The sequence below is a fragment of the Amblyomma maculatum genome, chromosome 3, assembly GCF_055883805.1.
Source record: "Amblyomma maculatum isolate TAMU_Amacu chromosome 3, ASM5588380v1, whole genome shotgun sequence".
In the NCBI taxonomy this organism is placed as follows: Eukaryota; Metazoa; Arthropoda; class Arachnida; order Ixodida; family Ixodidae; genus Amblyomma; species Amblyomma maculatum.
Genome location: NC_139346.1, coordinates 205680675 through 205706417, shown reverse-complemented (window position 1 = coordinate 205706417; position 25743 = coordinate 205680675). Strand labels below are relative to the sequence as shown.

The 25743-nt window shown below is 41.3% G+C and overlaps 2 protein-coding genes across 2 annotated transcripts; one reads left to right on the top strand and one right to left on the bottom strand.

Moving 5' to 3' along the window:
• Window positions 1-4943: 4943 nt before the first annotated feature.
• Sas-4 (spindle assembly abnormal 4) lies at window positions 4944-16892 on the bottom strand. Its single transcript, XM_084599390.1, has 10 exons — window positions 16735-16892; window positions 16459-16603; window positions 16199-16381; window positions 16036-16134; window positions 14233-14336; window positions 14070-14148; window positions 11804-13981; window positions 10781-10854; window positions 10172-10367; window positions 4944-6003 (listed from the first exon to the last, which is right to left on the bottom strand). The coding sequence occupies exons 1-10, from the start codon at window positions 16758-16760 to the stop codon at window positions 5884-5886; spliced, it is 3204 nt and encodes a 1067-aa protein (XP_084455516.1). The 5' UTR covers window positions 16761-16892; the 3' UTR covers window positions 4944-5883.
• On the top strand, window positions 16880-25031 carry Septin1 (Septin 1). The gene is made up of 9 exons (XM_084599391.1): window positions 16880-17060; window positions 17393-17498; window positions 17591-17677; window positions 18039-18162; window positions 18283-18535; window positions 19219-19320; window positions 22891-23036; window positions 23825-23935; window positions 24469-25031. Exons 1-9 carry the CDS (start codon window positions 17040-17042, stop codon window positions 24620-24622), a joined length of 1104 nt encoding a protein of 367 aa, XP_084455517.1. The 5' UTR covers window positions 16880-17039; the 3' UTR covers window positions 24623-25031.
• Window positions 25032-25743: the final 712 nt, after the last annotated feature.

Sequence of the window (25743 nt, the reverse complement as noted above, 5' to 3'; positions counted from 1 at the left end):
AGGGCAGTGAAGATGCAGCTGGTGGGTGTGTGCTAATGGCAAATGAATGGTAGTCATTGTCACTTTTCAAGGCCTTCTTAATATGACGTTTGTCGGTTATGCGGCAATATTTTCTTAAGCGGCAGTCTAACTGTACTACTGATGCTGCAACATAGTGTGTAGTATTCATCGTTCAGAGTGGACATCGATGCAGGAACATTTTGACATTGACCAGATGCCAACACAAGTTCGAAGAGCCCACCCGAAGAGTCACAATTTTCTGCAGTGAAATGTGTAAAAGGTAATATTGTATAGAAGCGAAAATAGCCGACAGTATAAAAGTAGAAAAAGGAAATTAAATTTCAACTCAGCATAGGTTGATTGGTTGCAGTGTGTATTTTTTATTGAATCATATCGGTCTCCGTGGCATTTCCATAATGTGTAAGTATCCTCTTCAGGTGCTGCATTCACATTTGTGGACATGATGCAAATACTATCAAACTACTCATATTCAAGGCATATCTGCCTATTTGGATTCAGTAAAGGGCACAGAGACATGAAAAGTTACAGGCATATTAAGTCTGTCTAGCTTTCTGATCAAAAACTACTACTTCGTATGGTGATTGCAATATAGCTACTGTAATAATGTGTGCTTTTATTTTCTTTTGCAAGCATGGCCGCTTTAAAGTGCCTATAATGTGCAGATTAATTTACATAACTTCATATGACAGGAGTCTGGGTACCAAGCAGAAAGTGCATAATCAATTATTGGGGGGGGGGGGGGGGGGGGGGGGGGGGGGGGGGGATTTTGCAGTGAACGCTGTTAAAGGATTCATTTATCGTGGAATCGACAGCATCAGAGTGAAGACCTTAATTTGTAAATTGGGCATGTGCAAAAAGTGAATTTTCCGTTAGTGGCACATATGAAGCAAATAGTTATTGCGATAGCAATACTGCGCCAGGTTTCGAGCCGTTGCGTATTTTTGCAGAATTGAGGAAATTGAAATAAAATTAAACAAAATAGAAAATTTGAAACCTGCATTAGGCAATGTTCAAAAGGCAGAATACTTTACATGCTGCTAATCTTATAACAGTCGTAGATATAATTTTCGGACATGATAAATGCAAACTTGCGCGGCACCAAGTGCACGCTTCTCGCTGAGAGCACAGGTTCGTCCACTCTTAGTGCGAACAAGCATGCTTCATTCAAAGACGCCAGTACAAACGGGTGAAGCCGGCTGAGTTTTTGAGGGGCAAAAGCCACGCGCGGCACCAGCCAGCGCGAGCGAATCGCGCGGGTTTCGCGAGCACATCCGCGCGTGCACATTTGAAAAACAAAAACTTAATGAAGTCATTATGTTGTTAAAATCCTTCGTTTAGAACGCCATTTTCATGTTTCACGCTCCGAATATAGTATGATAAGATTGTAACCATGGCAGCGAGCCAGCCGATTTGGCTGATTTTGTCACTGCTTGTTAGACTATAGAAAACATTTTCCTGCGCTAGCAAATGGAGCTCATGTAGTGCACATATATCACAGCTGTAAACGGACTTTCAAAATTGGTGCACACCAATTGATTAACACTGTTTCAGGATGGGAATTTATGGGCTGCATATGAAAATTTTCGGCGCTAATAGGCGACGATTGCCTGCAATGCAGACAGTAGCTACAACACAGGTCTGTTATTTTAATGAGATGTATAGCGCATGCTAATTGCCTCTTGAAAACAAGAGGCAAGGTAAAAAAAAAAAAAGCTACCAAATAGTACACGGATGGTGTTACTCGATTTGTGCCCCCGCTCTGCATCATATACGATTTAACTGTGTGAATTAAGTAGCTTGTATATTTATCTTAAGATTTTGTTATTTTTCATTATGTGACTATAGCTATACTGCATGACTGCTCATTTGGCTCCTTGCTGTAAAACAGCTCATGATTGGAAACATTTCTGACGGGATTCTCTGCGAGTCAGTGCCTGGCTTGTTTTATTTGTTTTATTTTAGTAATCATATGCTTCAGTTTAGTAATCAGGCAATATGCCTTTCAATTAGTTTTTTTCCCTGAGTACTATGATTCTATAATAAGGGAGTAATTATTCATCACCATGATTATATGGCTAAAAATAAAGCTAAGAGCTTTCTCAGAAATTTTGTGGTTAAATAAAAATTCGTCCTGGTCCAGGGATCGAAACCTGGGCCGCGGCAGCTGTATGGATGCGAATGGGTGGACGTCAATGAGCAATTATACTCTTAATACAAATCTACTTCACCTTGGGGGATTCCCCTAAATATTCGATCTAATGCGCTTCTGCAGTTAAGAATATGCAAGATGTCATCGTGTCATACCACGCACCAAATAAAGTTTGCCTCAGCACTTCAGTTCAGTTCAGTCGTGTCCGACTCTTTGTGACCCTATATATGGACCATGTCACGCCACGCTTTCCGGTCTCTCACTATCTTCCTAACATCACATAACTTCATCTGCAGCGCCTCGAGGATGCCATCTAACCATCGCGTTCGCTGCTTACCCCTTCTCCGGTGACCCTCAACCTTTCCCAACATCAAATCTTTCTCCAGCGACTCCTCTCTTCTTGTCAGATGACCAAAGTAGCTGAGCTTTAACTTTAGAATTTGACCCTCCAATGAGCAGTCAGGTTATATGGTCGACAATATATTGACCGTGTCAATTCTTCGGCGGTCAGCCTTCTTCACAGTCCAACTCTCGTGCCCATACATCACAACTGGAAAGACCATAGCACAAGTTATAAGGATCTTGGTTGGCAGACTAATGTCTCTGCTCTTTACTAGGCGGTCAAGGCTAACCATGGCTCTGTTTCCCAGAAGCAGGCGTCTCCTAATTTCATGACTGCAGTCTCCTTCCGGGGTAATCTTGGAGCCCAAGAAGAGAAAATCTGTCACAGCTTCCACTTTTTGTCTCGTGATGCTCCAGTACTTGATAGGGCAAGACGCCATGATCTTTGTCTTTTTAATGTTCAGTTTAAGCCCAAACTTCTCACTCTCTTCTTGTACGCGCATCAGAAGTCTCTTGAGTTCCACTTCACTTTCTGCCATTAAAGTGGTATAAAGTGGCTGTTGATACGTTTTCCAGCAATCTTCACTCCAGCTGAAGACTCGTCCAGACCGGCCTTCCTCATGATGCACTCTGCATATAGGTTAAATAGGCAGGGCGACAGTATGCAGCCTTGCCTCACTCCTTTCTCAATCGGTAACCGATCAGTGAGACCATGCCCAGTTCTGACTGTGGCCTCTTGCCTTTCATACAGGTTCCTGAGGAGACAGATGAGGTGAATTGGAACTCCCATCTCTTGGAGAGCTTGCCACAATCTGCTGTGATCTATGCAGTCAAACGCTTTCGCATAATCAATAAAGCAGAAGTAGATGGGTTTCTGGAACTCTCTTGCTTTTTCCATGATCCAGCGAAGGTTGGCAATTTGGTCTCTAGTTCCTCTGCCCTTGCGAAACCCAGCTTGCACGTCCGGAAGCTCTCGATCCACATACTGCTGCAGCCTACCTTGGAGGATTTTCAACATCCTAGCATGCGAAATAAGCGCGATCGTGCGGTAGTTGGAACAATCTTTGGCACTGCCTTTCTTTGGAATGGGGATGTGAACTGACCTCCTCCAATCCTGTGGCCACTGCAGGGTTGTCCAAATCTTCTGATATAATGTATGCAGAATGTTAACAGCGTCATGGTTGAGGTTTTGAAGCAACTCAGCTGGAATGCCATCAATTCCGCTAGCTTTGTTCTTAGCAAGGCTGGCTAAGGCCCATTCAACTTCACTCTTCAGGATGCCTGGCTCGAGATCAGTAATCACAACCGTCTTACGTTGGGTTTGCACATTCGGGTCCTTCTTGTACAGTTCTGTGTATTCCTGCCACCTCTTCTTTATCTCTGAGGCTTCAGTGAAGTCCTTGCCTAGTTTGTCCTTTATCACGCCAGCTTAACACAGAAGCTTTCTTTGATATCTTTGATTGTCTTATTCAGAGCTCTTGTGTTCTTTAATTGGCTGTTGTCCTCAACTGCTTGGCACTGTATGTTCAGTAAGGTATTCTTATCTCTCCTTGATATTTTCTGAAAATCCGCATTGAGAACCTTGTATCTTTCTCTTTCAGCACTTCATAGAACTAAAATTACTCAACTCATGGTTAATCTTCTCAAACCTTTCAGGTTTGGCACTTGACCATATCAGATTTTTTTGAAAAATTTTATGCCACTCCAGTGCATTCAGAATAAAATTTTTCTGAAATAATTTTAGCAAGTTAGGTTGCTACTTTAAATCGAAATGTAATGTTTGTTCAATTATTTCTGGCCTACAGAACTAGCATATCTTTTGAGCTCTTTTGTGTAGGAAAAAGTCGGGAAAATGAGAGCATTTAAAACATTCTTTAACCGACAAAAATTTGATGATGCTACGGGAAGGATTAAACACAGGGGAAAAAAAAAAATAGCTTTGCATCTTATTTCCATGTTATTTCTGACAAAAATAGCAAACTGCAGTGGTGCGCCAAGCACCTGATATTGTTGAATTTTTTCCTAGTGCTTAGGTTAGCGCTCAGCTGCAAAATTTAAAAAAGGCTCAAGCAATCCAATAGACTACCGAGGCACTTAATTCTCCTTACATGCTTTGAATGTGTAAGCGTTAAGTACTACTGTTTTGCTTCTGTTGTGCATTTTTCATCGAACAGAGTGAAACGAGCGTTAGCTCGGTTACATTGAATCACAAAATCAGAGTGCAAAACCACTCGTGAAGCTGTATCTTCACATTCAGCATGACAATGTTCTTTACTGCATGCTGTTGTCTGCCTCACTATGCTAGTGAAGCGATAGTGAATACTTACCCTATATGCCTCAAAAATAGTGTCTTATGCATCTACAAGAAAGTGCAGCATAAAGGACAGCACAAGACTAATAGCCCCACACCACATGACCAGCAGGAAGTCGTATATGAAGTGTGAGAACTGGAGGCTGAAGGGAAAGTTTCTTTATTGAAAGGATGACAAGCTTGAGTCTATGTTGTCTCAATTCAAGGACTGAACTGCAAGGGGTTAAAGTCTGATTATTGCCACTTCAGCAGTCCTCAAACTTATTGAAGATATCAGAAGGTTATTTTGCACTGACCAGATGGCATTTCACAAGACAGTCTATCACTGAACTCGTGACAATGCATGGCTGTGCAAAAGCTCCAGTATTTATTTTATCCCACTATTGACAACATTAATAAAAGAAAGCAAAAGCATTACGAAAAGCTCGGTGCATGAGCTATAAAACATTAACTTTCTGCACAATTTGCAGCACTGGTGTAAAAGGCTTCTAACATGACATGTAACAGTACTCTTGTAAAAGTTAAAATTTTTATGGGCATTTTATTTGACATTAACAGATCAATGTGTGTCTAGCACATTGTCATTAACTGTTTAGTACATCACATAGAGCTTTGCATAACAAGGGTCAGCACTTGTACCAAGCATTGGAAATACCGAAGTCATCTACAACCATTTTTCAGTCGGCACAGCTCATTATGGAAGCAGGTTTTTCAGGAAAAGCCGCATACCATCTTATGCCTTAGTCAGTTGTTGTTTGTAAAGCAAGAAGACTTGTATATAAAAATGAATATATACTATTAAAATTTGTGTCCAGATCATGTGCTTGTGGAAAATCATTTAATGTTCATTGCAAACTTTGCAGTGTTTATACATAGTGATTCTTGAAAATGCTGCAATTCTGTAAACACTGCCTGAAACACTACAACCATTAAATTGCATCAATGCAAGTACTGCCAGTGCATCTGTCGTGTAGTACAATGCAGCTGGCTTACAATGTTTGACTAAGAGCAACAAGGTGTGATTGTTGATATATAATGGGAAGCTATACAATTTTTACTATCAGCTAGTACTAACGGTGCCATCAACTTCTTTGACTCGAACCCTTCCATTGGGATATCTGGTAACTTGCTTGCCATCCACATAAACAGTTTTCACTGTGCCATTGGGGTAGTATCGACTCTGAAATGAGAGATGCAATAAATAAGAAGTCATAAGCGTGATTATGAAAAAGGCAGCAATCACTGAACCCAAGAGAAACCTAGAGAAATGGTGAAAGTGGTATAGCAATCATCCTTAATGGGATATAATTTGATAAAATTGAAAAAAAAGCAGTGGGTGCCCGGGCAGATGAAAGCACAGGTAAAAATAAAAATTTTTTCATGGAGCATTAGCGTCCGGTGAGCCCGGCAGCACTCGACTGCCGCTCAAGCCAGTGGATCTTGCTTGGGAAATAAAAAATCCAGATTACACAAGCAAAAATGCACTGGCACGGTAGCTGCCGTCTAAGAGCGGAGAGAGAGAGTAGAGTATAGAGATAGAGGAATATATATCATGTTCCAGCCCGACGCGTAGAGCTGTCGTGGCCGTTCGCGTTCACCGAGTGCAAAGTGCGGAGCGGCATGCACACGTGCACAGTCTAGGGGCGTAGCAGGTTTCTGGCTAGGCATGTGCATGTGAATAGGTTATGGCAGTACTCGCAATACTTTCACGGCCCTAAAAATATAATCCTTTTAGGTGGTGCAGTGTCTTTGATGGTCACATAGTTTAACGCAGTCTTGCTGAGAGCTCATATAAAAATGACAAGTTTAGAACGTCGTTAATGTAAATAGCACATGTGTACAGCAAAATACTAAGTTATGAACAGAGAAAACACTTCTTTTCTGCCAACTTAGCCATGAAACAGTGGCTCAGGCCAGAGTATCACCTTGGCAGTGTAACTTCATAGTAAAGATTTCACACGCTCATTAGATGTTGAGCTCCCTGATTTAACTGCACTAAAGAGGCAAAACAATGCTCTCCATCATGCTTTCTGCATGCACGTTAAAAGCAGCAGACATGCATCGACACCCTGCTTGCACTCGAGTAGGAAAGGTAGACTGCTATGCAGGCCCCACACAACATGAAGGCGCAATGCGCCATTTGAACATAGTGCACAGCCCACGCAGAAGCTGTAAAAATGGCGCGTGGAGGCGTTCCCTGATGTTGGCAATGACGCATCATATGGCACAGGAGCACAATCGCCTGCTAGCCACACTTATTTGTCAAACTCTTGCCCTATGGATGGGCTGTGGCTGTGACAATTTCATGTCTGCAAATTATTTTGTCAAACTGATCCTCCATTTTTGTAAGTTTTGTTTACCTTAGTGCTGCATTTTGTCACTCTAGCAAACCAGTGGTTATCCGTTGTGCCACTAAAACCATTACCTTTAATGTCACCTTTCAATGAAATGGACACAGAAACTGTAAATGAACTGTGAAGCCCTGATTGTGTGCCAAAATGCAGCAGGCAATGTTTTGGCTAGAATGAGAACGAAACAAAATATTAACACAATATTTGGCAGGCTAGCGGAGACTTCAAGTGCTGCCAAGTGCAATCAGATTAGAAGTACTGCCCTTAAGAATTGCAGCAGTAGCACTGCTTCATGTATTGCTGCTAAGTAATGGACTTCATTAGTTTCCAGTTAGTAGCCACTAGTATGCTAATTAATTGAACTAAGTAAAAGGCTAAGGGATAGTGCTACTAATTATAATTTCATAAGTAGGATAGCTAAGCAGTAGCGCTACATAGGATGACTGCTTAGTAGTGCCAATTAATAATCCTAATGTTAATTAAGTATTGTTGTAATGTATTATGTGGCTGCTGTTTACTCTACGATATACAGAGATCATAAGGCCTCTCAACTGTCGCCGTGAACTAGTGCTCCTCAGTGGCGTAAAGACAGTACGCCCAGCTTGCAACCCAAAGGGCAGCAGTTTGATTTTGCTTGACCACATTTTGCTTTTCATTGAAAACGTCTTTCTTTCTTCAGAGGCACTTTGTAATGTTGTCTGGCTCAGGTTGCAACTCTGCAGATGCCATCACAACCTTGCAAAATCCTGCCATGTTAATGATGAACAGTGACTGAAAACGAACAGAAGAAAAGACTGAGACAGGACAAGGTATTTCCTTCTGTCCGTGTTTACTGGGCTGTTCGTCACAAATATTTACCAACTTGGCCAACTTTTCTATGCCATGTTACCTACCAATTCCCACCTGCCAAACCACCTGACAACTCAGGTAGGAAATTTCATTATTGGCCAAGACGTTGATAATTCAACAAGACCAAATGACCTAGCCAAATGCCGATTGGACGGCAGAGTGTGTGATATCATGAGACTATGTGACCTCCTGAAACAAATCTGGAATTTCATGACAAAAACTGACTTTTTCTCAGAATGTGGATTAGTGTTGTGGTATTAATAGGGCGCAATGAGAGATATGTTTTTCAGGATGCTGGATTAATTTAGGCCTTGCTGGCTGTTCAGCTGTAAATGCAGATATAGTGTGTGGCATTCTTTATAAGCATTGTGCAATTATATATACTGCCAAAAGTTGGGACCGCAGAAAGGCATTCAGTTGGTAAAACATGCTACATGGAAGTGGGGGACAATCTTTGGTAGCTGAGAGAGCAGATTCTCAGTGCTTAAAACCAGATCATGGATGATCTATATCTGAGCTAGTTGGTTCATGTCAAAGGCAAAACAGCAGCTGAGCGGGAAACACCACAAAAGAGAACACAACGTAAGGCTGACTGACAACGGACCTTTATAAGGGCGCACAGGAAAATATAGAAAGAGGGTGAGGGGCAGTAACACAAAAAAAAATGCTGTGCACCCCAATAAAGATTAGGTGTAGTCAGCCTCATGTCATGTTCTCGTTCTTGTGTGGTGTTTGCCGTTTGGCTTTTTTTCCCATCTTTTTCAGCTCATAAGGGCATAAAGGACTAAAACACCAGATGCTCAGAAAAAAAAAAAAAGAAAACAAAAAACAAATATAGTAGCTATTCCCTCAAATATCTGGCAAAAGTGAAGCTTAGTGACAGCCAGCTTGAGGTCTTTGTGTTTCACAGAATGAAAAAAAGAAAATCCACTTAAACACTGACGGCAAGCAATAATTTAGAGCAGACTGCATAGAATGACAAATGGTGTATCTTCAGTGGCATATGCACACTGATAAGTTGTCAAAACTTGTACCTTCTTTGGTGAAAAAATTTTCACTTAAATTGCCAAATTCCAAGGACTGGACACCATGATAAACAACTGAAATTTCCGATTTGCACAAGACACTATACATAAACTATATATAATGTGTGTGGAAAGTATATTTTTGTTCCATAGCTACCTTTAGCCAGATGGGACTTCATTACAAATTTAATGCAAGAAAGGAACCTATGAACCCTCAAACTAGCTATGTTTTAAATTTTTTTTTTTTTAGGTAGTAGGCAATTTTTTGCCATTTCATTTAGACTACAAGTCTCAACATTAACTCTATGTCTGCATGCAACAACACATGTTCTTTTTTGGAGCTTTTTAATGTGATAGCATTACAGTGGACGTTTGGATCAAACCCTGATGTCCTGTGACAAAAATCTGGGTTGGTCGAAAGGGTCGTGATGTCACAACCACATGACATCGGCTTTCTGTGAATTAGAAGTTTTAATCACGGACGAGACTGTCGCAGATTAAGCCCACGCATGAAAATAAAAATATGTGTGCGCTGCTTGCTTTGGTAAGGCAACATCATCACTCTGCAGTGGCTAATGAAAATACTGTAATTCTTGAAGACACTCAAAGTAACCTTTATTAATGATTTTGGACATGATGTAAATAACATTTTTATGAAACCACTACATATGTTCAGTTCAGAAAACATATTCCCAAAATAATAGGACCAAAGCGACCAAACTATGTTTGCAAGATGACTCCGCATATTACCAGTCCGCTGACGGCAGAGCAGCAAACAACCACGCAATTGCCTGAAAGGCACTCCGTGCATTGGTTGACTCCGCCTACCTTCTGCAGTGAGTTATAAGAAAAAAGGCAGAAGCTGGGACGTTTAAACCAATTTTAATAAAGAAATTGGCCATACAGGATAATAATCAGAAGTTTATAATAATGCTTGGAGTGTGTAGATCGAGTTCTCACGATTTAAAACAAACTCTAAATTCACTTTAGTGCACATTTAAGTGCCCCCCAAACTTTTTGTGGTACATTGGGAGGCATTATTATAACAGATTTATGCCAGACTACGCTGTGACCATTGTTGTCCATAACACATTTCACAACAAAGATAGAAGAGGCTCCTCACCCTGTAGAGTTCACTGCGAACCTCTTTCTGGCCATTTGGGTAGTCAATGGTTTCTGTGCCATCCCTCAGTCTCCGGGCCACAGTGCCATCTGGTGTCTGCTGCTCTTCTTCTCCAGTGCAGAAGATTCGACGTATTATGCCATCCGGGTATTTCACTTCAATGTCACCATCCTTGCTGTGTGTTTCCACTTGACCACTGTTTTTGCAGAATATTGAAGGATGTGTTGTTAATCATCCATCCATATCAAGTTTCAGTTATGCACTCAGTGCAACTAATTAAAGGGCTCCAACAACAACAAAATATTGCCTAGTGAGTAGAGTATGCAGTCTCGAGCTCCAAAGCGCTTTACAAATAAAGCTCAAAGACATTATTTTTAACAACTTTCCTGTCTGAACAGGCAACGGCAACCACAAGCAGTTCTTGCTGTCATGATGCAATTTCTGGAGACATCACCTTAAATTTCTTGGCTCTTGCTATGAATTAAAATTTATTTCAAGACAACACTGCTGCCTCAAAGACACCAAACTGACTAGAAGGCAAACCTTACAATTTACATGAGTGGTATTTCAGGGCCTTCCAGAAAAAGAGAGATAAAATATTTTGCTTACTTGGCAAATTTTATTTCTTTCTTTCCACAAGGATAAACAGTGTGGATGGTCTGACTCTTGCCATAATGATAAACCTAAATAAAGAAAGGAAGAGAGCAATTACTAAAAATTAAACACATTTTTGTTTCAAGATTAACTTTCTAGGATGCCTCACAATGTGCCACACGGAGTAAGATATTTTAGCTTACCAAAGACGACTGATCATTCAAACCTGCGTTTAAATTTGACCATGCATAGTATACACAGGACAGCTGACAAACAGTTCAATGTGCACTGGCAGTAGTCAGAACTATGTATAGTGCTACAAACCTTTATCCCGTTCAGATATGCGTTACGTTCTGCTATCGAGAAAGATCCCGAATTTGTATGTGTGAATATCTGTAACCCCCTATTTCATAAAAGTAGCTTGAATGGCTCAAAAACTTTCGGCATGACACACACACTTCAAAGCTCATGGAATTGTAGTCTTGTTTTTCATTAAGGAAAAGACCATGCATATTCAACTAATCATTTTATACCATTCAAGGGTGTTTCTGTAACCACAGCTCAGATGCAGTGACCGTTTGTAAGCATTCCATTGCATGAGGGAAGCAAATTTACAGCACTTCCTGGGTGCACTAAAACTGTATGTGACATCCATCTTTGTTTCTTGTTTTTGTAAGACACTTCCTTTTCTCTAAGCATAAAATGGCCCCACCACGGTGTCCTGCAAGAATATGATATATGTAGCCAGAATAGCTGACTTCACAAAAATAGGTACCCATAGCTTCTTCAAAAAAAGAAAAAAAAGTTTTAAGTGTAACATGCTCAATCCTATATGCTTCAAGCATGACCATTTAAAATATTTGCTCTTATTCTCAGATATATATATATATATATATATATATATATATATATATATATATATATATATATATATAGTAATGAATTTAAAAAAGAAATTGTGGACAGAATTTGCTTTACGTGCCATTTCTTGCATATGTTAATAACACAGGAGTATAATGAAATTGTGGAGGATCTTACCACCTTTCCATCGGGATGCATGTCTTTTCTATCCCCATTCTGGAATTTGTAGATGATGACTTGAGTGAATGGGTCAATCTCTTTTGATACCACAGTGAGCAGCATCTTCTGACCTTTAGAATCCAAAGCCCACGTGCGACTATCGTTCTTCCCAGGACTTCGCTCTTGCACATGGCTAGAGGACTGAATCTGGGCGGACTGAGATTTACGAGCTTTCATAGTCTCATGTGTGTCTCTCGAGTCGTTTGAAGTGTTCACTTGTGAGTATTTCTTTATGAGAGAGCTAACCTTTTTATCAGCCGATAGGCTAGGCACTGATGGTAAATCAGTTGGCTTTTTCCAACGGCTCGCACCAACAGGTGTCAGGCGGTCCTGAAGAAAACCCCGCAGCATGGCTTGTGGTGCCTGCAAAGGAAAGTGGCTTCCGAGATTCTGAAGAATCTCACGAAGACTGCTTCGAGTTTCTTCCGATTCTCCATTATTGGTGCAATCATTAAGACCACCAGAACCTTCCTTGACGTCATGCTCACTCCCATGCTTGTCACAGAGCTGCTCTCCCGCAAGCTCTTTCTGGGAAAATTCGGAATCTTTCGCACATTCGCTTTCACAAATAAGTGGACTTTGCTCGGGCTCTTCGTAAGACTCCCATTCTGAATGGTCCCCACCTTTAGAGACATTGGTGTCACTGCCCGTATTCTCCTCATAATGAGAATCTTCATTTTGCTTCCAACAAGGCTGGTCAGCTTCCTTAGCCACTTGCTCAATGTTCGCACATTTCCCTTGTTCAGGCACATGGCAAGCCTCCTTGTCTGCTCGCCTATTTCTTGCAATCTGAATGTCGGCACTCGTGCATTGATATTGTTCAAATCTTTCACTTGAATCTGTTGTCTTAGCGAATTCCCGGCTTAAACTGGGGAGCAAGAGTTCAAATTCATCAGTGCCTTTCCAACCTTTTTCACAACCCACTTTACTGGCAACATTCAGTAAGCTTGGATTTTCGAGGTTCAAATTCGTCTTTGAAACTTTGGTAGCAGTAGAAGCAGTGAGAGGAAGCACGTCCTCTGGGACTTCGGTCGGCATGCAGGCAGTGTTTTGAATCTGCATTTGCATACTTTCCCCCTCAACATCAGTGCACCGTGGTGGTGCAAGCTTAGGAAGAGCTACACGCAAATGTTGAGCTTCAGTTGAAGGTCTTTTGAATGATGTGTTGGTTAGTATTTCCTTAGTAATCAGTCCAACTTTTGCCACCTTTGATGTATACATAGAAGACCCATCATTCCCTGCTGACATTTCTCTAAATGGCACTTCACAAACCTTCTGTGTTGAGGAACTTCCTTTGTTACTGATGTCTGTCCGAGATGCAACCTGCCCTGAAGCTTCATTCAAGAGATGCTGTACACCGTGAACAGTTCCACTCTGCAGGTCACCCAGTAAGTTTTTAACTGCAGCCACCTTGTCGAGACTGCTTAACACAGTGCTGTCACTCTGGCTGGTCTGAACATGCGTGGCAAACCTTACTGTTTTAGAGATTTGACCTACTGCTTGGCGAAGAGGTGGTCGACTGGCTGGATATTCTTCTGCGCACATGGTCTTTTGTTCGAACTTAGGGAGCCTATCAGAACTCAACAGTGTAGGGCTATACTCATCCTTGCTGCAAGCACCCACAGGGCTTGCTGCCATTGGACTCCTGCTGCCCAAGCAACTGTCCAGGGAGAGGCGTGTGACGACGGTAGCTGAAACCACAACTGAAGGTTCAGATGTCTGTTCTTTCGTTTTTGCAAGGATGTCACGCGGATGCAACCTACTGGCAAAGTCGAACGATGGTTCTTTGCAGTTTTTGGCCTCCAAACATAAGCTGTCCCCATGTGCACTTTCCAGTGGCAGCTGAACACCATCAGTTTGAAACGGCGAGCTCGGCGGAGGTACGAGCAATGGCATGATCAGGCGTGACACTGGTGACAATGACAGCTCATTTAGGCTTGCAGAGCGCTTCAGCTCAGAAAACTTTTCCAGCTTCTCAAGAAGAGAAATTCGCTGCCCCTCCAACTCTTTCACCATAGCCTTGAGGGAATCTTTCTCCTGCTCCGCAAGCTGTAGCTTGTCTTTGAGCCGTCCGTTTTCACTCGTCAACAAGTTGACTTTTCGTTGTAGCTGGTCCTGTGCCTCCTTATTAAAATTCTGAAAAAAAAAAAAATGGAAATTATTGCCTGATAAAATGCATGTACTATGCTTCTAAAGTTGGACAGAAAAAGATGCAGTGCTATACCTTATCTTTAGCAGTTGCAACGGATGGTTTCGTTTCCACCTTGGAAGTCTTAGTGAGGTTCTGTCTGCGCTTCTCTATCCTGTACATTAAGCAGGCAATTAAGCCTTCTGCAGACATTTCATTACTTTATATCAAAATAAAAAATGTGCTAAAGGAAGCTTACCTGATCTTTCGTTTTTCTTCCTCGATCTCACTTTTGAGCTTGTTGTTTTCTTTTTCCTTGTGTGCCTCAAAATCATCTCTATCTTTCTGAAGCTTATTCAACATCTGCATCAAGTTTGATACAAAACGAGAATAATCACAAGATTACAAATGCTATTTTTTTCGACTACGCAGCTTAATTAGGTTATTTGACTACAAAAAATTAACCTCTGCAAAATTTTATCAATATTTTCATTTCTGAGACAAGGCCCCAGGAAAAAAAAAAAATTACTTCAGCCCGACAAACTATATCAAACATTTCACTGAAGAAAAAACAGCGCAAAAACGAAGACGAGACCACACAACACAGGCACTATTATGCACCAACTAGCCCGCCAAAATGCTCTCTTGGATTTCACTGAGGTTGAGGCTAGTAACACTACAGCTGTTATAAAAACTCCAATGCAGTGATATAAGCAGATTTACTGCTTGTCACAAAAAACAATGGCAGAACTTCAAAGTGACACAATTGGGAATTTGTGCCAAACACACCATGCTTTCAAGATAAAATCACACAGTTGTCAGAAATAGGCCACAATAACTCTTTCAGCAGTGGTATAAATGGTTCGGATATCTTCTGGGTAGATACGTGCTTGGAGGACGAGGCAACATCTGAGCTACAGTCTGAGAGAGCGTTCTGCACAAGTTATAGCATTCCTCGATTCCTAGCACCATTTGATAATTAATGCAATTAAAAGGTTTGGTTTGGTTTGGTTTGTGGGGTTTAACATCCCAAAGCGACTCAGGCTATGAGGGACGCGCAATTAAAAAGGAATGGGATGGTTAAACATACCGTTCAAACAATCCTATATGATGGAGCACCAAGACAAACATGCAAATTTAGGTTCCATGCAGTAATTTGATCTGTTGATTAGCCTAGCTACATGATAAACATTGCTAAAAAATGCTCGATAGCATGAAACGCAAAAAGAAAATGTGAATATAAAAAAAAAGCATGCAATGACTTTCCATGGTTAAGACGCTCGGCTACAGAACTAGAGTTCCCAGGTTCGAACCTGATTGCCAGTGGCCACATTTTGATGGAGGTGAAAACGCAAAGATGTTAGTATGCTGCGAGATGTTAGTGCACATTAAAGCTCCCCAAGTGGTTGAAATTATTCTAGAGCCCTCCCCACACTGCCGGCATCTCTTTTTCTCTTTCTTCTTTCAACTTTACCGTCTTCCTTCCCTCATAGTGGGATTCGGGTGTCTATGGAGAAGTGTGATAGTTACTGCACATTTCATTTACTAAAAATCAATTAGCATTTATGTGCAACAAATTCTTGCTGTATGTTTTAATGCTTTGGCAATGCCATTCTCGAGCATGGCATCACCAAAGCACCAACACTTCCAATGGTATTGGATGTCAGGAATGAATGCCACAGCAGCTCCTAATCCATACAAGAAGCAGCATGCTCTTAAATGTTCGCCATTAATCAAGTAAGCAAAATGCACTACTTTACTTGCATGCCTGTGTGAGTACTACCTATATGCCACTGCTACAACTCGAAAGCAAAGATTTAGTTTTAGAAACGCGAATATAGTTCTCCTTTGTTGTCTGTATGATATGTCACTGCTAGAAAGGAATGCTCCATTTGTGCTTCAGTTGATTAATTTAATTCAGAGGCCTGCTAGTCAAAGTTCATCTCATATTGGCAGACTGACAAAAGATAATATAAGGCTTGGCTAAATATATATATATATGTTCCCCAACAGATGACCAATACATAGCAAGTTTCGGTGTGTTGCAAGAAAATATAAATACCTGATGATATTGCTGTTGCATGTTCTTCAGATGTTCATTTTGAGTTTGATACAGTTTCATTTCTGCCTGAAGTTCTTCAATCTTCGTAGATATTTGGCTCTAAAAAAAGAAAGCAGAAAAGGTAAGTTTGACACGGGTAGCACGAATCAGAAGATCAGCCTACCAAGAGATTTTCGCACGTAGACAAGCTGAGTTCCTCGCTTCCACCGGAGTGCGAATTTTCAGTTGCCGAATCTCGACTGTGTTTCGCATGTCTGTAACATTCTGCAATGACATGCTCAATCGGATTGTTGCAGGGGAATATGCATACATTCACGCCGCTGCTGGCGTCCCTGCTTCCTAAATCCTGAAACACAAATGACAGTGAGGCTAACGACAACCACAACGCGCGAAGCAGCTTGCACAATGCAAAACGTTACAAACCTCGCTGGAGAGATCCTGCGATCGCGATTCTTCTGACTTGTCCGAGGATCCATCTGAAGGTACCGTTTCTCTGTGTTTTCTAGTCTTCATTCCGTGTACAAGTTTAAATATGTCGCTCCTAGTCATAGTACGCTCAGGCATTTTTCTGAAAAAGTGAGTGAAATGTAAAGCATTCGTCTTCCTCATGACGCACGAATACAAAGCAATTCCGGTAATGCCGCGTGCTGCGGCCTGGTAATGTGATAAGCAATACTATATCTACGATCATTCTCTTACCTGCATGCTTTCGATCTACGGTGCATCGTAATGCCGTCAATGAAACCAAAATTTTGCGAAACCGAATTCAACAATCACACTTGCCGCCCGGCTGCGGCGATCGTAGCGCGCGCAGCGTGAGCTCGCGGAGGTTGCCGAGATGCGCTGCCAGCCTACACACCCATCTGTCATGGCGCTCTCTATGAACATCTTCCGGTTGGGCTGAGCACGTCTGACGAGATTCAGGGTTTTTCTCCATTAAGTGGCATTAACTTTGAAGGCATTTATATAAACAGCAAGAGTATTAGCTCAACTAAACTACAAGCATGTCGTCGGACACGAAAACGGTACGTAGTGAGTGCCTCGTTCACCTTCAAATGATGACTCGGCCGACCCATTATTGTTTCTCGAGCCCAGAAGTGGAGAAAGCAATAATGCGCAATATTGATTGGATTTGTCTATGCCCAGAGAACACTTAACGGCTTTATATAAAAAAAAGATTGTTGCGTTCTTGCCAAACTAGCATTCCTTTTCCCTTCCACTAGCTTGAGTGCTTCAAGTTGCTGCATTAGCTATCTCGTGCTGTTGACATAGCTTCAGCGCTTATTCGAAAGCTTTTAGGTTACCAGCGGTCAGTTCTGACAGATATTTCGCCTCATTCTTTTTTTTTTTCTCTCAGTTCTCCAACCCCGAAACGCCTGGTTACGTCGGTTTTGCGAATCTTCCCAATCAAGTACACCGGAAGTCAGTTAAGAAGGGATTTGAGTTCACTCTTATGGTTGTCGGTAAGGTGTTTCCAAGTTGCTCTCTGTCGTTTAATAACCTCCTTTGGCCTCGCGCTGCGCCAAGTTGTCAACTGCTGACCCTGCTTTTGTAGGAGAGTCCGGTCTCGGCAAATCAACTCTAGTCAACAGCCTTTTCCTGACTGATCTCTACCCTGAACGAAATGTTCCCGATGCCAGTGGTGAGTTTCGCAATGCTGAATAATGCGCTCTTCATTACGGACGAGGTTGTGAATAATTTTTTCTAATGTCGGATAGAAGGAATATGAAAAATTTAAACAAGCTAGTCCATTAAATGGGACTGATTTCGGATCAGCCTCCTTCGATATGTGCACGCTACAAGAATATGCGATCCACTGGACTGTTTCATTCGTTGGTTGTCGGTGTAATACTTGCGATGCAGAGTAACGTATTTTGTTCTCATATCGCTATTGCCGCACTTGGCTACTCGCTCTCTTAACGGAGCTATACTAAAATAACGTTTTCTAACTTTATGAAGAAAGCAATAGTGAAAGCAACGTTGTCACTTTTATGCCACTGCAGCAAAAGTGAAGCAAACAGTGACTCTTGATGCATCAACTGTCGAAATCGAAGAGCGCGGTGTCAAACTGCGGCTCACAGTAGTAGACACACCCGGATTTGGAGATGCAATTGACAACACAGACTGGTGAGCACCTTCCAGTAACAAAATTCAAATGACTGTGTTCACACTGGCTTTTGGATGCTCTTTAAATTTGAACCTTGCCTGTGTGAATATGTTTCAGTTCTTTTCTGCTTTTATTTCCAGTTTCAAGTCCATCATTCAGTACATTGAAGACCAGTTTGAACGGTTCTTGTGTGACGAGAGTGGGCTCAACAGACGCAACATCACTGACAATCGTGTTCACTGTTGCTTCTATTTTATTTCTCCCTTCGGGCATGGCTTGAAGCCATTGGACATTCAGTTCATGAAGATGCTTCACAATAAGGTTAACATTGTTCCTGTTATTGCCAAAGCAGATGCACTTACCAAGAAAGAAGTCATGAATCTTAAAAGAAGGGTAAGGGTGCTTTTTATGGTTTGTGTAATGACCATGTGAAATCTTTGACCTTTATATGTCATCAGCTGCATGCATGTCTCACATGCATACAAATGCAGTGGTGGAACTGCTGCGCCAATTGCGCCAAACTGTACCTCTGTACAACTGTACATATACTGTTTGTGTATGAAACAGCTGACTGATAGAGGAGACTAAGGAGCTAAACTAAAACATTTTTCAAAATAATTTTTCCCACTGTAATGGCTATGTCGAACTGTCCACTTGCACCTGTAAAAATTTACGGAATACCATACTCTCCTATTATGAAAACAAAAGTACAGAGCATGGTTTCTTTTACATTTTTGTACTATTCACTGTTTCAGTTCGCAAAAATATGACATAGGTACACCATCGTACGTTTGCAAATTCTCTAAGCTCATCGGACAAATTTCTCCTATTATTGTATAAAAGGTTAGAGGTAAAGGTCTATTTCTGTCTATTGAGTACCCTTGTGTGTCTCAACATAAAGGGAATGGTGTGTTGCAGCATTGCTCATTTGAAAATGTATATAGTATATAAGTGGATTTGCAAAGTCGGCTGCTTGTGGTTTAAATTTAGGTGAAGTTGGGGGGGGGGGGGGGGGGGGAAGGGAGGGGTGGCCTAGCCTTTATTATAACTCATGACACTTTATACTTGTCTTCTAGATTATGCATGAAATCCATGAAAACGGCATCCGGTTGTACCCACTTCCGGACTGCGACTCCGATGAAGATGAAGAATATAAGGAACAAGTCAAACAACTCAAAGTAAGATGAAATTCATATTGAGCTTTATTTTTCACTCAAATATATTGCCATGCACATTTGGGACAGATGCACTCAAGTGTTGAAGCATTCATGTTCAGCATTCGCTATTAAAATGATTTGTTACTGGGAACAGGTTCACACTCATAAAGCATAGTGCCCGTTTTTAGCACCCTAGGATAGGAACAATTTGCATTTTTGTTTGGTCTCGTTATTGTTATGTTTACACAAATATATGCTTACGCTAAAAAACTGTTTGAAAAAGAGGGTTTAAATTGTATGCAAACCAGTTTGTATTTTAGGGCTGTTTCTTTCAGAGCCCAAAAATTGGGGAGAGGGTTGCTCTCTACTGACTCCTGCTCACATCAGCATTGCTAAAAGGAACAATTTGCAGTGAATGTAAGGTGGTAGAGTGTATTTTATGGTTATGTAGCCCAGCAGGCAATACGAAGCTAAGCTTTCTTCTAGTGAAATAGATTAGCTAGTGCTGGTTCTTGCTCAAAGGGCATAAGGTAGATCGTATACTTCCCATGTATTTTGGTGGATATCTGTTTTTCTAGCTATCTTGGCGCTGCATTTTTCATTTTGACCATTGATATTTTTTCTGGATGTTATCTTCATCAGTGTGATCCCATGACCATGCAGTAAACATTTGTTGCTCACAGTGCAAGTAATTATTGATTTATATAAATGGTGTAAAAATCTGACGCTAGGGCCAGTGGGTGTAAAGTATGAATGTAAAGTATGAAAGGGGCAACATTGGTTACCCCAAGTCACAATGAAAAAGTGAATAAAAATATGTTTAAATTTGCAATTTGGAGGACCAAATTCTTAATTCTACACAGGTGACAAGGAATAGCATTTCATCCATAGCCAAATGCAGCACCGCTCTCTGTTGGCCAAGAAGAAAGAATGCATTTGCAAGCACATTGTATCTGTGTTGTCAAGAAAAAGTAATAGAACACGTTGTGTTGTTCTCAGCATTGAGGGCGTGCACACGTGCGGTGGTGCACTTGCTCCGATCCACGTGCCACATCCACATGCCAGTTTTTCATTCCTCAAAGAGCAACTATATAATTTAGTCTGATTGCTGTAAGCAGTAATTGATATCGGCAGTCAAACAGCCTAAATAATGTAGGTACATCTGCAAAGAAAGCAAGAGGAAGTCTTTCCAGAAATATTCCCTAACATCACTCAATGGCCCCCAGTGACAGTCGTTGAGCCCTGATGGTGTCTGAATCGCACAACAAAAATGTGGTCTAGCGAGGCTTTTTCAGTAATATTTAAAAGCTGCGTACAAGCTTAAAAAGGTTCTTAGCAAAAGATTTAAAAATATCAATGTAAAAGAAGAAATGGCTAATGAAATAATTTACAAATTTTCTGTACTGTTGCTTTTTTTAGTCATGGCTTCCCTGTTACATCTTCCTTCTCACACTGGACAGCTTAGAACAAATGCAACAATATTAGTACTGATAGAAACGAGGATCCCAAAACTTTTAGCTCATCTTTGCATGCTGCTTGCAGAAAAAGTTTGAAGAATATGAACTCTAGGAAGACTATGGCTACCATGCGCACTCTATCAGTAGTTCCTTGCTGCACTACAAGAGCTGTAATGAGTGCAGAGGAATGCAGTGTCATATATAATGGCCATATGGGATAACATGCCTGAAAGTACACATTTGTAAGCTGCTATTTCAAACAGTCTTTATGTACGCTGTGTTACAAACACTATTTCTCGAGTTCAGTATTTGCGCCTCTTGCATGCACTAAAATCACTGTTCCAACATGGCGGCATACTCGAAGCTGGCCGCTTCAAAGTAAACGCATTGTTGTTGCTGGAATTTTCAGTACACATCGGGCTTTCATTTGGCCTTGTTTTGCCTACAGCAACATCGAGAATTTATTTACCTTTATCTTCTATTTCGGGTAACGGTTCTGCCTGTCCTAGGCTTGAGGGAAAAGTCAGTTCATTGATAAAAATTCTTTCAGTTTCAAAAACCAGATGGTGCCACAAGGATGAATGTGCCACCACAGATTCATATGCGCCCCACCGGGGTAGCGCAGTGGTTAAGGCGCTCGGCTGCGTTTCGATGGAGGCGAAACGGAGTGGCGTCCGTGTGCTGTGCGATGTCAGTGCAAGTTAAAGAACCCCAGGTGGTCGAAATTTCTGGAGTCCTCCACTACGGCGTCTCTCATAGCCTGAGTCGCTTTGGGACGTTAAACCCCACAAACCAAACCAAACCAAACAGATTCATATGCAAATGCTGCACTAAATGTGTGGATGTGACAAAAGCATAACATTGCACAAAACACTGTTATAAAACTTCTGAATGTTGTTTCAAGATTTAGTGCATAAACAGCATCTGCTTATGCTTTCTTGCAACCATATCTGCATGCACTAAAAGCAACAACTTGCAGATGACTTACGAACGACTTAATTATAATGATTGGCCTCATCACATTCTGGAGTGCTGGAAGGTTTTTATTTATTCATCGCCTTCTTATCTTCACTCTTTGGGAGCTTCAATAGGGGTTGCAAGATTCATTCTGAAGTGCCTCTTAAATTGATATGTTTGCTAGGTGCAAGCTGAAAGAATTAAGTAATCCTATTGCATAGCACTTTGTCTTTTTTGTTGGGCTTGCTGTCTGATCCATTTGCTTTAATGGTATGGTTGCTATGGAAGCCCTTCTACCTAGCTTAAGGTTGTTGGAGGCGAAAAGCAAGGTGCCCATGTGATGTGCGATGTCAGGGCATGTTAAAGAACCCCAGGTGGTCGAAAATTTGCGGAGCCCTCCACTGCGGCGTCTCTCATAGCCTGAGTTGCTTTGGGACTTTAAACCCCAAAACCAAACCAAAGCTTGTCTCATCCTGGCTATGGCAGATGCATTTTAATACTTGGCTATGGTTTCAGTACACATTATGGAACCCCATATGGTTAAACCTAATTCAGAGTCCACCACTATGGTGTTTTTCATAGCCATTTTCTCCGCACTAACATTTTAAAATCTTGATTTGCCTGTCAAAAAGACCATCTAATAGCACCATATTTTCTGCTGCCTCAAGATGGCATCCAGAAGCACGAAAAAAGCTTTGACACAGAAACCTTCAAGCAGAGGTCAATATTGAGGCTGTCTGGTATGATATATGTGGTTTAATATTCGAAAGGGACATCGGCTGTGAGGGACACTGTAGTGGCGGACTGAATAATTTCTACCATCTAGACTGACACTGCACATTACACAAATGCCTTATGTTTCACCTTCATCTAAATGCGGTAAACAGGATTGTATAGGATTGTATCCTTGAACTCTGGATCTGAATTCGAGTGCCTTAACCACTAAGCCACCTGGGCAGAGCCAGGGGTGTCTGCTATAAGCGTTGCTGCATGAAAGTAAATCAACTAGATGGCATGAAAAAGAAAAAGCAGAAAGATCTTTAGGTCAGAAATGCAATGGTTCTGCTATTTTAGTGCGTGTTGTCTCGGCCAGCAGATGGCTGGCTTTGTGTGAGAGTAGGGTGAAATGTGCACCCAAAGATTCTTGCAACTATAATGTTGTTCCTTCTACTTTCAGGAATCTGTGCCTTTTGCAGTCAGTTCCTCGGTGCAGTTGATAGAAGTCAAAGGGAGAAAAGTCAGAGGACGTCTATACCCCTGGGGTGTTGTAGAGGTGGAAAATCCAGAGCATGGAGACTTCATCAAACTCAGAACTATGCTTATGTAAGCTGTAACAAAATATGTTTTCCTTTGCATTTCTCTATTGTTTCAGCTGAGCTTTACAGTTTCCGTTCATGGAATATAATGTGTATGAATATGAAATACGAGTAACAGCAGCATATCAGCACTTATCATGAGAAATTATACCTCAGCCTTTTCTTTAACCAATTCTGTGTTGCAGTGTAAAGATGCAGGTCTCGTTTTCATTTTTTTTTTTTGCACGGAATTTTTAACAGCTTGTGTGATTAGACTACAAAAGACAAGCACTTAAATGAACTTCAGTATGATAGTAGTATACGTGTTACCTTTGAGAGGAAATTTCGGGTTCGGTACTGCATTAGATGATCGCTACGCCGCAGTAGCCAAGCCTTCAAGGCTTTTTAAAAAATAGGTGCTGTTTTGCAATGATTACCTAACAGCATTTTTTTTTTTTATTAGGCTCGTCACTTAACAGATTTTCGCATATAAATGGAAAGATATACTCTGATGGCATGCATTGAATTGTGACTTAGTAAAACCAAATTACAACTTCCTTTATGTATTTATTACTTAATTTAATATTGGACCTATTAGCAGTAGTTTTCTCATCGTGTGCTAAATGTGATTATCTGCTCATGTCAAAAAGAAGTCTCATCAGTTGCCTTCATTGCCAAAAGTAGAAACACAAAACGCAAGCTATGGTTCATAAAATTGTTTGCACACAGTGCGGCAGCCATTAGTGGTGTGCTCTGATTTCATACCCATCTGTGGTTTGGTGCATGTATAAACTGCTTAATTTCTCTTTTAAACAGAACGCACATGCAGGACTTGCAGGAGGTCACACAGGAGCTGCACTATGAGAACTACCGTTCGGAACGTTTGGCTGGAAAGGCTCCCCCAGCAACAGCAAAAAAGCCTACAGTGTACGTTTCTCATTTAGCATGCACATCCTTTTTATGCCTGCCCTAAGGACATAGTGTCCACACTGGTGATGCAGTGCTACGTGCGGAAACAAAGTGCCATTTGGAATCGACATTCATAACTGTTGACGAATCTAATGTGTTCAAAATTTTTAACTGATGCTCCAGTTCTAAATTGGGATTACTTTTGCTTTATGAAGGGTCCCTTACATGGCCTCTTGTAATGCTACGCTGGAACCAGTCTTGCACCTACACCGGCTGCCTCTAGTACGTCCTTGATTTGGATGCGGCACCTTTGAAAGTATGCTAGGCAGATTTGTAAGCAAGTGTTCGGGAATCTCTAGGAGTTTTTTCCGCAGAGCCAAATTCATGTGGTTCTTTTCCCATCAAAAAGCACAGGGCCCTATGAATGTCTCCAGGGAACTCAGGTCTGTGCTATCCAGTTCATCTGTACAGGAACGCCTGATGTGGAGTGTTAGCTAAAGCATCAGAGAGAGGAGCCTTATTTACTGAAAACACGCTACTGCTCTACTCAGGCTCACGGCACCGGACGAGAAGCTCTCGGAGAAAGACAGGATTCTGCAGGAGAAAGAAGCAGAGCTCAAGAGGATGCAGGAGATTCTGAAAAAGATGCAGGAACAAATGCAGCAAGGAACAACGAATGGGACGGAACACCAGACCAAAGTCTGAGCACGTGCCTTTGTTGCATCCCCACACAAATTACGTGCCGAGGTATTATTGTTTGGCTCTTGGCCAGGACAGCTCATCTATTTGGCTTAATCAATCCTGGCACGTTTTTACTGCCCATTTATCAAATCCTTTGCTTGTCTTGTATATGTTCTAAATGTGCCAAAGTAATAATTGCGCACCCCCTTTTTTGTTGCTTAGCATTGTCTTTTGTCTTAGTGAACTACTTGTATGTCATTGGAGAGAGGAAACAAATGCCTCTCAGATCACTATATACAAGAGTGCCTTTATGTGTTGCCAACCAGGAGATACGCCATCTATTTTGTACTATTTTGCATTTTATAAACTTTTTACAGTCATTAGCTAAAGCTTGAAAAAGATCTTTTTATGAATAAACGGTGTCTTAACCCTCTCTCGTGCCTCTTTGCAATGTGCAAACAACTGAAGCCACACTCTTTTACCATTGGTGCTACAAGGTGCCGCTACTGTCAGTGTTAACACACATGTAGTAAAAAATTGCATTCCGCAGCTGGGGAGGAGGTATGTATGTGTTGCTACTTTACTTTTCTTCAGAGGCTTTATATGTAACAGTATTTGAAGACTGCAGATAATCAACCTATGGCAGCATTTTTTGGCAGGTCATTGTGTTCTCACAACCCTTTCAGGCACAAATTAAGGCCCTAAATGTTCACACATGGTCAGATTATGGCAAGGAGCATGCCAGGATTGCATGCAAGAAATTTATCCTTTCCCACTGAATAATTGCGCGCTGCTTCTGTCGGGTCTTCGTATATGCATAACATGACTCTACACTATTGTCAAAGTCGCAATTACGTACAGTAGATTTCAAGACCAACTTGAAGCGACCATAAAGTTTGTTCATCATAAAAGACTGCTACGGATACCAAATTTTGGTTGCGTTTCTCTTGTTCATTATACATAAGGCATTTTGAACATGAGTCACTTTACGGCATTTTTCTACTCTACTAAATAAGTTGATTTTTCCTTTATCACTAACAGCCGAGCGATGGTGTGATGACAAAGTAAGTCAAGGTCCCATGAGGGATGAAAAATCTTTCATAATCGCTACTTCTTCACTTGCAATCCTATTCTTGAGGGAGGCT